Source organism: Zeus faber (assembly GCF_960531495.2).
Source record: "Zeus faber genome assembly, chromosome: 16".
Lineage (NCBI taxonomy): Eukaryota > Metazoa > Chordata > Actinopteri > Zeiformes > Zeidae > Zeus > Zeus faber.
Window position 1 is genome coordinate 3,666,268 of NC_137202.1, and position 15,964 is coordinate 3,682,231.

Sequence of the window (15,964 nt, forward strand, 5' to 3'; positions counted from 1 at the left end):
TGGCGCGTTGAACTCTGAATGACTGTTAATGTTTACTCTTGGACCTCAGTGAAGCCCTTCCCCTCAACTGATATAGTTTGACAAATGTTTTCAGCTCTTGTTTATGAAACGATTTTGGATAGATAGCTTAAAGAAAGCCGATTCTTTGTGTTTGTATGCCATAATATTTTCCAGAGTCTTGTTAGAGGCCGCGTCCGAACACGTGCTCCCTCGCTGCGTGCTGTGAGGGAATCTGTTGTTGCTGTCTGCATGACTGTTTAGAACATGCTGAATCACTATGCTGCCAAAGCTTGTTGAGTCACATCGTTCTCTCTCTCTCTCTCTCTCTTTCAGGTGGTTCCAGAAGGGGGTTCAGTAAATGGCAGAGGCAGGGCCCAGATGGAAGATACCCACACGGCTGCAGAGGAAGATGAGGGGGAGGAAGCTTACATACCTCAGACACACTCTACACACGTCACCGGCTCGGTCATCTCCACAGTTGCCTCTGAACCAGTGCAACGGCCTTCCCTTATAGAGAGAGAACCAGGGCCAGAGCAGAGTGTTGCACTACAGCAACCCTTAGCCTCCTCTGTGACTGTCCAAAAGGGTCCCGATCAGAACCTGACCAAATATAACGGTGCTAATATGACCGCAGGGTTACACGCCCATCCGTGGTCCGAGTGTCAGAGGACCACAATTGTGTCAGAGCCACAAAGGACTACAGTAACCACAGTTCCGAAAGGTAGGTCTATGGCTGTACCCGAGGCGCACCTGGATGACACATCCGTGCCATTGAAGAAGATCAAGCTAGAGGAGCCGTGGGGTTGGACCACGGAGGGCAACGCTAACCAGCTGGATGGTGAGGATGAGGTCTGCGAGGACCCGTTGTCCACACTGGCTGCTGTGGTGTGTCTCTCCATCACAGAAAGGAAGGGGTTGGAAGAAAAGCTTTTCGGCTCACACTCTCCCATCCTGCGTTCCTTTAAAACAGAGCCACCAGACTTGCATGCTATTAAAAAGGAGGTGGAGGACTTGAAAGACTTGAACAGTGAATTGTGTCGGGGAAGCCTTCCTGTTGGCAAGCAAAAAACTATCCAGCCTATCAAAATTGAACCTCCTACAGGTGCTTCGCTCCCAAGTGTACAGTCTTTGGTGGAGCAGAGAAATCTTAGTTTTGACCAAGCTATTGCTATTGAGGCCTTGACTCAACTGGCAGCTATACCTGAAAATAAGGAAGCAGCCATCAAAATAGAAAGACAGGGTGAACAGCCCGTCTCCGTAACCACTCCCCTCACAACTACTAGTCCCAACACATCCTTGCAGCAGGCCAAACCCACACCTGTTATCCGCTGTAACAAAGTCTCAGTTATCAGCTCACCACTTAACCAGACGTCAGTTATACGCCCTCCTGTGGCCAGACAGGCAAATGTCATTAAATGTCCACAGGAGCCTGGCACAACTGGAAAGTTGTCTCTACAGGACCTCTTGGAAGCCAGCTCACACGGTGAAAGAGCACACTGCCGGAACACAGACCAAGCCTTCAATTCTCACACTATCAAGTCTGAAGGCAATTATGAAGACCACTGTGACATGGAGAAGAGGCATTGTAAAGATCCCGAAAGGTTGTTTTGGGGGGACAGAGAGAGGATTGTTGGTAAAATAGCCAGGAGGAACAGGGACGAGGAGGAGGTAGCCGCTCAACTGGCAGACCTGGCCTTTATCATCCAATCCCGTCAGGGCCAACACTCAGAGAACTACCCACCAAGGGGAACCCCGGTGCCAGCAATTAAGTACAACTACAACTCCCATCTACCTGCCTCTCACAAAAAGCTGCTTGTAAAAAAAACTAAAACCACGCCCCCCAAACCCAGAAAGAAGAAGATAAGCGAAGGACCTGAAGAGGGAAACAACTGCAGGATCCCACTATCAAAACGCACACCCAATGGTAAGACGCCCAGCAAAGGCAGAGGCCAGAAGCTTCTGCCCCAGAGCAAAATGGCACTTAACCCCAAGCGGAGCCTGTTCCTACCCCAGGCCCAAATCGACCTGAAGAGATACTTGGCTGAGGCCCAGGCAGAAAGGAGGCAGCTCATCCACCTTGCTAGCAACCACCACACAGTCCACTTAGGGGCAGAAATGCAGAGCCACACCACTGGTCCATATGCAAGACTCCATCACGGTAATGGTCACGAGAACCAGCTGTGGTCCCATTACAATGGTCACCATCACGATCCACAGAACCGCATCCCTTCGCTCCCGCAACAGGAGCTTGAAAGGTGCTTGTTATCTCAGGTAATGCAGCCCTGCGGTGGGCTGCAACACGGTGCTGACGCTAACACCAGTCTGGACAACCTCAATGTCCTCAGCCACGCTGCTGGCTTCCACGGCCTGGCTAATGGATTCTCAGGGGCGCGGCTGTCGCCTCCTCCGAGCCAGCAGGGTTACTACAAGCTGGAGAGGTCAGGGCCCGTCACTGTCCTGTCGACATCCACGGACGGAGATCTGAACCATTTCCAGGAGTCCACTCCCACCAAGAACGGTGTCAACAGCTTCCTAGAGTCACCCGTCAGCTTCCTGGACACCCCGACCAAGAACCTGCTTAATACTCCCTCCAAGAAATTATCCGATCTTCCTTCTTGTCAGTGCATGGGTGAGTTGTTGCTCATGAACATTGGTAACATAACATATCACACTTTATGATTATTTATGATTTGTTTTTTTTTCCTGATATTAACTGGGTGTCTGGTTATTACATAAACCTGTCTCACACAAAACCACCCGAACACACACATAGACACATGCATACACATACTGTATGTCGCTGTTCAATATTGACAGACGTTCACACGAACACCTTTTTTTTTTTTTTTTAACAGAGCAAATTATCGAGAAGGAGGAAGGACCATACTATACTCATCTTGGGTCGGGACCCAGTGTTGCCGCAGTCAGAGAATTAATGGAAAACAGGTAGAGTGACTACTACCTCTGTATTTACTGTGTGTGTGTGTGTGTGTGTGTGTGTGTGTGTGCGTGTGTGTGTGTGCGCGTGTGTGTGTGTGTGTGTGTGCCTGTTTACTATGCCGAGAACCATGCAGTCAGCCACAGGCCTGGAGGGGTTGGTTGGTGTCATGAACACAGTATGTCGTGGAAGGTATTACTGAGACACACACGTTCACATGGGAACGAAACAGGAAACCCCAGGGCCAACACGAGGGGCCCTTCAGCGCAGTTGACAACGTGTTGGAAAACAAACTTGATGCTGGTAGACTTCAAGGTACAATATTAATTTAATTAAACAATATTAATGAAGCAGCAACAATCACTTTGTGGGGAAAAAACAAGCAAAAAAACGAAAAACTCTTGATAATATGAGGTAAATATGCAAATATTAAAGAAGCACTTCAGTTTATAAACCAGTCCACTTCCCTTTGTTCTCTGTCAGATTGACTCTTGCATTACACTGAGCTTTACTGTAATACTACCTGTTTCCATTACCTTATGTCAGAACCTCTGTCTGATTCCCTGGACTTTGATTCTCTGCCTGTTTCCCTGGACTCTGATTCTCTGCCGGTTCCCTGCCGGATGAGTTTGCCTACTGTCTGATCTCCTGGTTTTGACCCCTGCCTGTTTTCCGGAATAAACCTTGTGGACTTTGACTTCTTAGCTGATCGTTTTGGTGTTGTGCTTGTGGGTTCACATCCATTCTGGGTCAGTGAGCGTGACAATACAATCTGGCCAGAAATGAACCCAGATGACTTAAGAGACTCTGAGACGAGAGATGGTAGCACAGGCTAGTGTTCTACACCACGAGCAACAACTCACCTCCGGGAATCCTCGGCATGCCATGAAGAATGTTTGGAGCTTCTCTGCGACCGAATCCACTCACTCTTGGGCTGTCAACATTGGCCAAAAATCTGGTTTTAATATTTTTTCTGAAAAAACACAAGTTTGGATATATTCTAATATCTATTACAATTTTAATTTGTTACAATTTGACCAACTTTCGGGCTGTGTTATTGTTATTGTTCAGCTTGGGCGATCACACAAAATTTGAATCTTGAATTTGAGTAGAGACCCAGACCCCCTGGTAGGACGGCTCCTTTCTCCGGGATAATTACATGATTTGGACCTTTGATTTTGCTCCTCCCTCTTTATCCTTTTTATGATATTTTAGAAAGCGGCCCCAAAAAATGGAAAAGAAAAATTAAATGCCTAATTTAGTGATTGTTTTAACCAAACCTCCGGAGCTCCAAGTACCTGCCAGTCCTTCCTTACTCTTGCCTCATGTGTCCCACCGAGAGGTCACTAGTGGCTTTCACGAGTGATCATCCAGCTCACGGGATGGGCTCGGAACTGGGGTACCGCTGAGGGGGAGAAGTGGTGAGGCCTCTGCTCTTTGGTGACAGCCTTCTCTGATGGTCTCTTGAGGGTTTTCGACCATGCAACACCTGGCCGTGAGGCTGCTTGTGGACTTTTTGATCTGGTCCATGAGGGCCGGCGTGTTATTGACTATTCCATTGAGTTCCCTACCCTCACAGCAATGAGCTATTGGAATTCCTAGATGCTGGCCCGACTCCTTTTTTCAACGGCTCTCTGATGTCATCAAGGACAAGTTGACTGCTCAGAACCCTCTGGCATAACTGAACTCATCGCCGAGGCCATTCGCATCGCGTCTCCTAGAGTGGAGGCGAGAGAGGGCGCTGACCAGTCATTCCTGAGGTCTTCCCTGACACCAACACAGCACCGCCGGAGAGAGAACTGCTGTCTCTACCGTGGCTGAGGGGGTCAGTACGTGTTTTAACTATCAATTAAAAGGAGGGGCTCATCAGGCAACCAGAGGGCGCTGGTGAGCCGTTCCCTCCACTCTGAAAGACCCTCTCATCCCCTGCTCCTTGCTCAACTGGGATTCACCGAGCCATCTCACACGGTATTGGTTCTCATTGACTCTGGCGCTGATGCTAATTTTTTGGATTCTGGTAGAGCAACAAGGCATGCCCCAGTAGCCTCTGTCGAAACCCATCGATGCCAAAGCTCTCGATGGTCACCTTCTCTGCTACATCACTCATCGTACTCTGCCTGTTCATCTTGGGATATCAGGTAACCATCATGACATCAACAACCAACTCTTACATTCCATACATTCTCCTCAACTGCCGGTGATCTCGTGTTTACCTTGGGTCCCGACACATAATCTACAGATTGGCTGGAGAACAGGTTCCATTCTACAATGGAGTTCATATTGCAATTCATTATGCCTCAGATATGCTCTGTCTCCTGTCCCTAGTTCTTCTCCTCTCGCATAATTCCCTGACCTCTCTGGGGTACCTCCTAAGTACTTGCTGCTGAAGGAGGTGTTCAACAAAGCTCCGCACTTCTACCTCACCGGCCTTACGACAGCAGTATTGAGCTTCGACCTGGTTCCATGCCCCGAGGGGCGGACAATACTCCCTGTCCATCCCTGAGACGAAGCCCATGGAGACCTACGTCCAAGAGTCGTTGGCGGCTATTATTCGACCCTCTTCATGTCCAGCTGGGTCCAAGTCTTGCATCGACAACCACGGTCGGAACAATATGCCGATGAAGGACAGAATCCTACTCATACGTTTTGCTTTCGAACTCCTGCAGGGGGCAACCCTGTTCACCAAGCTGGATCTCCGGAATTCTTGTCATCTTGTCCACATCAAGGAGGGAGACGAATGGAAGACCGCCTTCAACACACCCAGGGGACATTATGAATACCTGGTCATGCCTTTTGGTCTCACCAACACTCCTGCAGTCTTTTACGCCATGGTGATTGATGTTCGCAGAGACTTTTTTAATGTATTTGTTTTTGTCTACCTGGATGATATGCTTTTATTCTCCAGATCTGACCAGGAGCACGTCCGCCATGTCAAGTGTGTTTTCTAGAGGCTCCTGGAGAAGTGCAAATTCCTTGTGCCCAAGGTCTCCTTCTTGAGCTTTGTGGTTGCTGAGGGGAACGCGGAGGTGGACCCAGCCAAAGTTCAGGCAGTTGTCGACTGGCCGTTACTGACCTCCAGGAAGAAGTTGCAGCAGTTCTTGGGGTTTGCTAACTTCTACAGAAGGTTCATCCAGAACTATAGCCTGGTGGCGGTGCCACTCATAGCTTTGACCTCCCCAAGTTCTCCTTTCCTCTGGTCACCTGCGGTGGCCTTAGGTGAGTTAAAGAAAGGGTTCACCTCTGACCATAAACTTCGCCCCTGTGCCTTCTTCTCTCACAAGTTATCCCCTGCAGAGCGCAACTATGACATTGGAAACCAGGAGCTGTTGGCAGTCAAGATTGCGTTGGAGGAGTGAAGGCATTGGTTGGAGGGAGCGGAGCAACCTTCATTGTATGGACTGACCGCTTAAAGAGAGCCTGCTTCCTTTTCACAGGAGATCATACCCGGTGGCAGTCTAAATTTCATAGTGAAATCACGGCTTATAGACAACCAATCTAAATGGCGATGGTCTCATTATTTTATAGCCATTTCACTGTGCAATGAATATTTACTTCATAATGATGAGTTAAAGCAAAACAGTTGCCGCTTTAAAGACGTTAATATATTAGCCACGTTAATACCATTGGAATACCACTGGTGTAAAGAGTTTGGAACGGAGAATATGCTAGTCCTGTCAAAATAATGCTTTTCTTAATCAGTTAAATTAATTGTATTGGATTTGATTGTGAGTGTCATTTAAGGTAGAATGCTCTTCATCATTCAAATTGACTACTTAAGTTCATGCATTTACATTTACATTTACATTTACATTTAGTCATTTAGCAGACGCTTTTATCCAAAGCGACTTACAAGGGAGAATAACATTCAAGCTACATTGCGACAGAGATTAGTGTAACAACAACATTCGTGTAACAATAAATACTGCTAGGTAGTGCTAAGTAATTGTAGGTTAGGACAGGAGGTACTCACTGAAGAGCTGGGTCTTCAAGTGCTTCTTAAAGACAGAGAGGGAGGTCCCCGCTCTGGTCATTTTTGGCAGCTCGTTCCACCAACGTGGAACTACAAATGAGAATAGCCTGGATTGCCGTGGCTGTGTGGCCGGCAGAGCCAAGCGACGCTCATTTGACGAGCGCAGTCACTTGGTCATCAATAATGACACCAAGATTCCTTACAGCCTTGGTAGGAACAAGAGATAGAGAGTCGATTTTAATATCAATGTTGTGATAAATACCTTGTTTGGCCGGGAAGACCAGCAGTTCCGTTTTCGCCAGATTTAGTTGAAGATGATAATCCTTCATCCATGTGGATATGTCAGCGAGACAATCCGAGATCCGCATCGAGACAGTAGGGTCGTCGGGCGGGAAGGACAGATAGAGTTGAGTATCATCCGCATAGCAATGATATGAAAAGCCATGTGAGCGGATGATCGGGCCCAGTGAGGTGGTGTATATGGCAAAGAGGAGGGGTCCTAGCACCGAGCCTTGGGGAACCCCTGTGGTGAGGTTGTGAGGCACAGACAGCTGGCCTCGCCATGTCACACTGAACGAGTGCCCAGTAAGGTAAGATTCGAACCAGGAAAGTGCACTGCCCGTTATGCCCATACTTGAGAGTATGGACAGGAGTATGCAATGATTGACAGTGTCAAAAGCAGCTGATAAGTTGAGCAGAATGAGGACCGAGGATTTGGCAGCAGCTCTAGCAGTTTTTAAGGCCTCTGTCACAGACAACAGGGCTGTTTCGGTGGAGTGACCACTTTTGAAGCCAGATTGAAGTGTATCAAGAAGGTTGTTTCTTGACAGGTACTCTGTAACCTGTCTAGAGACCACCCTCTCTAAGGTTTTGGAAAGGAATGGGAGGAGAGAGACCGGCCGATAGTTTTCTACTTGATTGGGATCGAGTGAGGGTTTTTTGAGCAGTGGTGCGACCCGAGCCGCTTTGAAAGCGGAAGGGAAAGTGCCGGAAGTTAGGGAAGAATTAATCACATGTGTGATTGCCGGGGTGATAGTCGGTGATATGGCTTGAAGGAGGTTAGATGGGATTGGATCTAGCGGACAGGTAGTGGGACGGCTACATGTTAGTAGTTTAGATACCTCACTTTCAGCGAGGAGGGTGAAACCAGGGAACGATGAGCATAGGGCTGGAGAAGACAGGTTGTGAGTAAGTTGTTTAGTGAATTGGCTGCTGATGGCTGCCACTTTGTTAGTAAAAAAGGAGGCAAGGCAGTCAGCAGTGAGGTAAGTAGCTGGGGGAGGTGGTGGAGGGTAAAGCAGAGACTTCAAGGTGGCGAATAACTTACGTGTGTCTGTGGCACCGTTGATCCTATCGTTGAAGAAGGCCTTCTTGGCAGCAGTGATGCTGGAGGAGAAGGAGGACAGCAGTGTCTGGTAGCTAGCAAGATCCTCAGTTGTTTTGGATTTGTGCCATTTCCTCTCGGCTGCTCTGAGGTCGGTGCGCGTTGTCCGGAGGGTGTCAGTCAGCCAAGGGTGCGACTGGGTTGATCGAGCAGGTCTGGTGGATAGTGGACACAGGCTATCCAGACATGAGCTCAAGGTGGAGCAGAGGGAGTCAGTGGCATCATTAACCTGCAGAGAGGAGAAAGTGCCGTGGGGTGGAAGAGAAGAGGAGAGCACAGAGGAGAAGTGGGTGGGAGACAAGTTGCGGAGATTGCTGCGGATAGTAACCATGGGTGGGGAGGTGGGGAGGTGGGGAGGTGGGGGGTTGTTTTGGTAGCTGGACATTGAAGTGGATGAAGAAGTGGTCAGAGAGATGAAGAGGAGTGACCCATAGGTTGTCCGTGGTACAGCTCCGAGCAAGAATGAGATCAAGCTCTTTGCCAGCCTTGTGAGTCGGTGGAGTCGGGACCTGTCTTAGGTCGAACGGGCGAACCATTTAATTGGTTGCAGGATATGATTGATTTGGTAATGCTGAACGATGTGTGTGTTGTCTGTTGTCCTCATGTATGTGTATTAACACAATGTTTCCATGTATGTAAAATGTTTTGTACATCTTTTTTCTCTGTTTTTTTCTCATATATCTATGTTTGTGTCGCAGGTACGGTGAGAAAGGGAACGCGGTAAGGGTGGAGGTTGTGGTGTACACTGGGAAGGAAGGAAAGAGCTCCCAGGGCTGTCCCATAGCCAAATGGGTAAGTGTGTGATGCAGTTCACAGTTTGGATCAATGTTTGTATCACTGTGTCTATCCATGTGCGAGCATTGGCACATCGATAGGTGGTGTAACTGTAAAATCCTCTCGGAGGGCGTTTGCTGATTGATGTAGTTCCAAATGTTCTAACTGTAAGAGGTGGGAGAATTTTGACACTGCACTCTTTGAAATAAAGTACAGCATTATAACTTTGGAGATACAATGGCTTGTCAGGCCAAAATTGTACCAAATTGGCACCAATTTTGAACCAGTGAAGGACAAATGTGACCAGAGATACTAAATGACAAACACATGCCCAAGCCATGTACCCATGGCTTGGGCATGTGTGCCATTTTTTGGGAATGAGAGCCCACTTTGGTCTTTAGCACTGAAACCCAACTAAATGCTTAGGGGGCCTTTGGAATAACGATTTAAAAACGGTTAAAAAGATGACTTTGAATGGGTTACTTTAAGTGTCACTTTAAACAGGCTTCATAGAAGAGCAGTGGCACTTGTCTGCAACTTGACTGAGACTGTGCGTGTTTATGCATGTCACTAACCGTGTGTGTCTGTGTGTGTGTGTGTGTGTGTGTGTGTGTGTGTGTGTGTGTGTGTGTGTGTGTGTGCCTGCCAGGTGATCCGGCGAGGCAGTGAGGAAGAGAAGCTCCTGTGCCTGGTGCGCCATCGAGCGGGGCACCGCTGCGACAGCGCCGTGTTGGTCATCCTCATCCTGGCGTGGGAGGGCGTCGCTCGGCCTGTGGCGGACCACCTGTACCGGGAGCTCACCGGCACCCTCTGCAAATACGGCTCCCCTACCAGCCGCCGCTGTGCACTCAACGAAGAGTGAGTGAGACTCTACCACACCTCTCTCTCTCTCTCTCTCTCTCTCTCTCTCTCTCGCACGCCCTCTCGCTCCTTCTCCTGACACCTCACACCTTCCATCTCTCTCGTCCACAGCCGCACGTGTGCATGTCAGGGTTTGGACCCGGACACCTGTGGAGCTTCCTTCTCCTTTGGCTGCTCCTGGAGCATGTATTTCAACGGGTGCAAGTTCGCCCGCAGCAAAGTGCCACGCAAGTTCCGTCTGATCGGAGACTACCCAGAGGAGGTGAGGGGCTACCATACAATGAGATACGATGCGATACGATAAGACTTAATTAACCCATGGAAGCAAAAACAGGCAGTCGAGAAAGGGAAACGAATTAAGAAGGGATGATAAATAACAAATACGTCATATATCTACACACATTACACCGTGAGTCTGAACTTTATTTTGACATTTAATTTGCTAATACTATGCTTTGTACCTTGGTCTCTAACCTGCCTGTCTTGGTCACTGTGCAGGAGATGAAGCTGGAGAACAACCTTCAGAATCTCGCCTCCGATCTTGCCCCAGTCTACAAGAGACTTGCTCCCGAGGCCTTCCAAAATCAGGTATGACACTTTTAAACACCGGTATAAAGGTTTCTGAGTTTTCTGAGATGTATGAATCAAAATCGCTCCCTCTCTCCAGGTGGAGCAGGAGCACGCAGGGGCTGACTGCAGGCTCGACTGGAGGGAGGGACGGCCTTTCTCTGGGGTCACCGCCTGCGTGGACTTCTGTGCCCACGCCCATAGAGACACGCAGAATATGAGCAACGGCAGCACCGTGGTAAGCAAGCAATGCAGTATGCCTACGCTTTGACATCACACACACATAGACACACACACACACACACACACACACACACACACACACACACACACACACACACGGACACCATTTTATTAGAGAAAAGTTGAGGGAAAACAAATTGGGCATGCAGACACAGCTCAGCAGCAGGAAGCACATCTGGATGCAGTCTGGATAGAACATGTACGGATGTTTTCAGAGTATACTTTGTATATTTCCTTGAAGTTAATTTGTATGATCTCTTATTACACATGCACACATTACCCCAATTCATGCATTTTTTTCTGATATGATGACATGCCCACACTTCCTCCTCGTTATACTAAAAATTTTCCACCAAGATTGCAGCAGTTCAACTCCTCTACACTTATCTGACAACTCAAACTTGAACTTGAACTCTTGAGTTTCTGGCGGTGGTGTTGCTGAGAAAAAGACTGGATATGACCTGCTTTAATTTTTATGTGAAACTGCAGGTTTGCACTCTAACCAAGGAAGATAACCGAGCTGTGCGAAACATACCAGAAGACGAACAGCTCCATGTTTTGCCCCTTTACAAAGTCTCTGACCGGGATGAGTTTGGACAGGTGGAGGGCCAGTGGGCCAAGATCCAAACCGGGGCTCTGCAGGTCCTGTCTGCATTCCCCAGAGAGGTGAGTGTGCAGCAAAAAAATAAAGATTACTGCATTTATTTATGAAGTGATATAGTATGTTATGTTGATGAAGTAAGCAGATGTGCAGTATGTGTAGCAAAATGAAAACTGTTTACTTAGTGAGCAGATACGTATATGAGATAAATGACAGTGATATACTGTATGACAATGGCTATTTTGTGAGTTTCAGAACTATATATTTTTTCACATTTTAAATAAATGATTCCTTTGTCATCATAAGGTGCGTCTCTTGGCTGAGCCTGTGAAATCTGCCCGTAAGAAGAGGCAAGAGGCCCGTTTAAAGGCCCAAGCAGAGAAGTTGGAAAAGAAACTAGGCCTGACGCCGATCACCCCTACGAAAGCGAAATGTGAGCCACCCAACAAAGGTAGGAAAAAGAAGGTTTGCTTTATTGATTTCATAAATAATCTAAGAGGCCTCTTGCTTCTTCCAGGCCAAATCCAAATCAACAACTAAATGAATGTTGGAGGAATGAATCCTGTTGGCAGACAGTAATGCATTTTTCTGCTTCTGAACGTAGGTTTCAAAAGCACTTCAGCAGAGCAGTCCCCCACGTTCAAAACGGAGCCCCAGGCCTTCTACAGCTCTTACAGACTGCCCCACGAACCCACTAGCATTGAGAAGTACCCGCCAGAGCGGAACCAGGCCAACACTTACAGCCAGAGCACCGGCAACTACCCCACCCCCCCTGGTGTGGCCGCCTGTAATCAAGCAATTACAGACAGCCTGAATGGCTTCTCTCCTGAGTTTGGAAACACCCACAGGATTAAAACTGAGCCCGGCGAGGTGCACTGCTCCACCGTGCGGAGACCCTGCCCCAGTCAGAGCGCTCCTCCTCCCTCTGCCCTCTCCCCCCTCCTCACCTCCGAGGGTCTCTTCAGCCGACTCAACGGACTGCACCGGGGCGGGGGAGGCTCGGAGGCGGTCGCGGAGGTGAGGGGTCATGGTGTCGTGCCTCTCCCGCCGCTACCCCTGCCTCCGCACGCGCTGGCCCTCGACCCGGATGAAGTCAAGCAGGAGGAGGTGTGGTCTGACAGCGAGCACAACTTCCTGGACAACAATATCGGCGGAGTAGCCGTGGCGCCGTCGCACGGCTCCGTCCTGATCGAGTGCGCACGGCGAGAGCTGCACGCCACCACTCCCATCCTCAGGCCCGATCGCAGCCACCCCACCCGGATCTCCCTGGTCTTCTACCAGCACAAGTCTCTGAACGAGCCAGGCCACGGCATGGCCATGTGGGACGCCAAAATGGCCAAACGAGAGCGCGAGCGGGAGGAGGAGGCCCAGAGGCTGAGACTGGGGTTGGGGGAATGTCCAGGCAAAGAGTCCGGGAAGAGGGGGAATGGATCCGGAGGTCTGGAGCCAGATGAGGAGGGAAGGGAGGGGGGGGAAGAGACCAGGAGGATTCCCAAAGTTCCCACACGTCAAGCATGGACTCGCCCACGAGACGGTGTCATCACCGTGGCCCCTTATGCTCTTACCCATGTCACGGGTCCTTACAACCGCTGGACATAATGTGTTTTACACACACACACACACACACACACACACACAAAAACACACAAACACACACACACACACATATGCACGCACGCACGCACGCATGCACGCACACATGCACGCACGCACACACACACACACACGCACACACACACGCACACACACACACACACACACACACACACACACAGAGTTAAGCTTTCACACCCCGTGCTTCTGCCTTACCTCATCTTCAAACTCCTACTCTCATGTTTGTGTCACTTTCTTTGTGCTTTTCTAATATGTGTTTCTGTACGTTGTCTCTTTTCATCTCTGCCTTCATAGCGATGAAAAAAGACCAAAGTTTGTTGGGGTTTTTTAACTGTGAGTTTTTGGTGTTTGTTTTTATTGTAAAAAGATGGTGCTTTTAAGCATTTTAAAGATGTTTTAAACTGGTTTTATATACGAGAATTAGAACAAAAAAAAGATGTGATTATTTATTCTGATCAGAACAGTTTCTATTTAATTTCTGCTGCAAAACTGTTTACTGCAAAGTTTCTATCATAGCCGGCGTGTCGGTGCAGTTGACACAGATTTTACGTTGTACGTTATTAGATCTGCTCTTTGTTTCAGCCAGTGGTGCTCTTTTCACAAGGTGGTTTGTACAACGGTGCCATTTTAACTGTATATCATCAAACAGACACGTTTCATCACACAGTACAGACAGAAATAACATGCACACATCCATTACAGACGATGTCTTTTCCATCTGTTGCCACTGAACAGCAGGCGATCAAGGAAATGTGCTTGTTTTGTTTGGTTTCTACAACGTTTGACTTTTATTTGGTTCACACAGATCTGTATGGCATATTGAGAAGCACTTTTGTTTATTTTCAATACCTAACTTGAAAAGGGGGTCCGAATCCTTAGACCTACTTATGTATGTACAGATAGATATATATATCAGAGCTTTGCGTGAAATTGTTTTTCTTTTACAGTATTTTTGCAAGTTTATATAATTTGTCAATCAAGCAATTTCATTGATCAACAACACACAAAAGAATCTCTCACCCTCATCTTACCGTAATGCAGAACTAGGAAACGTTGCAGCGATGAGGTGCTTATTTTAACTAGCACTTACTTTATATTGGAATACATTTTGCAACAGATTGAACTGTTTTCATAGGGTGCAAATATGTGAAAACGGGGTCATAGGAATCATACTGTCTAAAATAATGGCTTAACCGTACATTTAAAGGTGCTAATAAGACCACTATTTTTGCCAGAATTTGAAATATATCATCTATCTCAACCATGTATTGTCTCTTTTTACACCTTAAAATACATTTTATTTGCCTCCAATCTGCTACTGGTCGAAAACCACTTCCAAACAGTCCAGTCCCACTGGTAGAGGGTCTTCGGATGATTCTATCCTTCTGAAGACTTTGACAGATCGCTTCTTTTTACAGGGTCTGAATAGGGTGCACAGGGTTGTGCTAAACTAGTAGGATTTTATATTACACTTTCTAAGAAAGACTCCTCATTTCTAGGACCTTGTCAGTCGGACATCAGTACAGACTTGATATAGAGATGGAGTTGGTACCTTCCGGGGGCATGCATTTTCTTTTATCGAAAAGTGTTTTCTTGTCATGTATAGTGAGTTGTTCTGGTGCTATGGGGACAAGATGTCATGCTGCGTTCAGTGACTTAACCTAACCTGTTTGTATTCTCATGGTGATGGTATGGTGCTCTCGGCGTACTCAGCACACACCGGTCTGCTGTTTCTAAACGCAGATTGTTTGGATACTTACCAGCTGACGTACAGTTGAGATGCTCACCCTCATTTCTCTGTTGCTGCAAATACTGATTTTAGAAGTAAATTGTTTTCAATAATGTCCATCCAGTCTTCCACTCATAACCAAATTCTGAAGAACATGCTCACTGAGTGTGATTTTAGGAAATGCGTACAAGTCACAGTCACCACAAACACACATAACAAATAATGCAATGAATGTAAACGGTTTTCTTTTTTAAGTTCATTATGATTTATTCAGCACATTTGGAGCAAAGTGGCATTGCATTGTGACAAGTAGTAAATGTTTCCCTTAATCTCCTGAGGGATATCCTCAGTCCACATTACGTATCAATGTTGAAAGTCTTTGTATTAATAAGGAACTAACAACAAGCACCAGCATTTAATAATCTGAGGTTTTTATTGGTAGAAAAATGTGTAAATATGTATGTGAACCAGGTTGTTTTTACTGTACTGTTAATGGTGTGTAGACAATGGATGATCTTGCTTATTTTGAAACTGAATTACTGTAACTTGCTGAAAATATATCCATTTTAGACTTGAGAAGAGACAAAATTTACCATTCCTTTTATGGATGGCTGATCTCTTTGGGATTGTGAAATAAAGACATATTTATATTTTGGACCTTATAATGATTTTTTATGTTCTGTTTTAATTGTGAAGATGTGGTATTTTTGTAAAGAGACCGCAAATGAGCTTGTTTATTTTATAGTTTACTTTGTCATACTGCTGGTTGGGCAATTTTAAAGTAAAAGTACAGTGAGAATGTATCTGACATTATATATCAAGATATGTTTTATCTTGCAAGTTTAGACGACAGATATGGCTGTTTAAGGACTTCACGTTTACGACTGTTTATTGCTTCAAACCTTTGTTGGGTGTTTTGGTGAAGGCATTGCTTGTTTGGCACAATAACAGTAGTAGCTGATAATTGGATAAAAAGAACATCCTGGGTGTGTTTTAAAAACCACAATCAAAAAGCAAACACTGGAAAGACCAGCATTTGCTGCTAAATTAAGATTTGTGCATAATGATTTGGCTCAAATTTTAAACATATATATTATATAATTACTATTCTTGTTTACTGGATTACATGCATTACATACACATATTTTTCCCCTCAAATATGTTGGACTTTATAAGTCTTGCTGCTTGTAGGATATGCACATAATTTAGTTTGACATGGATATTTATTAATTGTGGTGTGAGGTATTTATTCCATATAGTACAGACTAATGAGCTCACAACCT

General features: G+C 46.7%; 1 protein-coding gene across 1 annotated transcript in view; it reads left to right on the forward strand.

Annotated features, from left to right (window-relative positions):
* tet1 (tet methylcytosine dioxygenase 1) overlaps positions 1–15,334 on the forward strand; it is a 33,714-nt gene extending 18,380 nt beyond the window's left edge. Inside the window, exons 2-11 of the mRNA XM_080016673.1 lie at positions 334–2,629; positions 2,856–2,946; positions 8,991–9,084; positions 9,716–9,924; positions 10,039–10,189; positions 10,426–10,515; positions 10,595–10,732; positions 11,227–11,403; positions 11,645–11,789; positions 11,943–15,334. Coding sequence (XP_079872799.1) covers positions 334–2,629; positions 2,856–2,946; positions 8,991–9,084; positions 9,716–9,924; positions 10,039–10,189; positions 10,426–10,515; positions 10,595–10,732; positions 11,227–11,403; positions 11,645–11,789; positions 11,943–12,937 — 4,386 coding nt within the window. The 3' untranslated portion in view covers positions 12,938–15,334. The remainder of the gene's footprint in view (positions 1–333; positions 2,630–2,855; positions 2,947–8,990; positions 9,085–9,715; positions 9,925–10,038; positions 10,190–10,425; positions 10,516–10,594; positions 10,733–11,226; positions 11,404–11,644; positions 11,790–11,942) is intronic.
* The last annotated feature ends 630 nt before the right edge of the window (positions 15,335–15,964 follow it).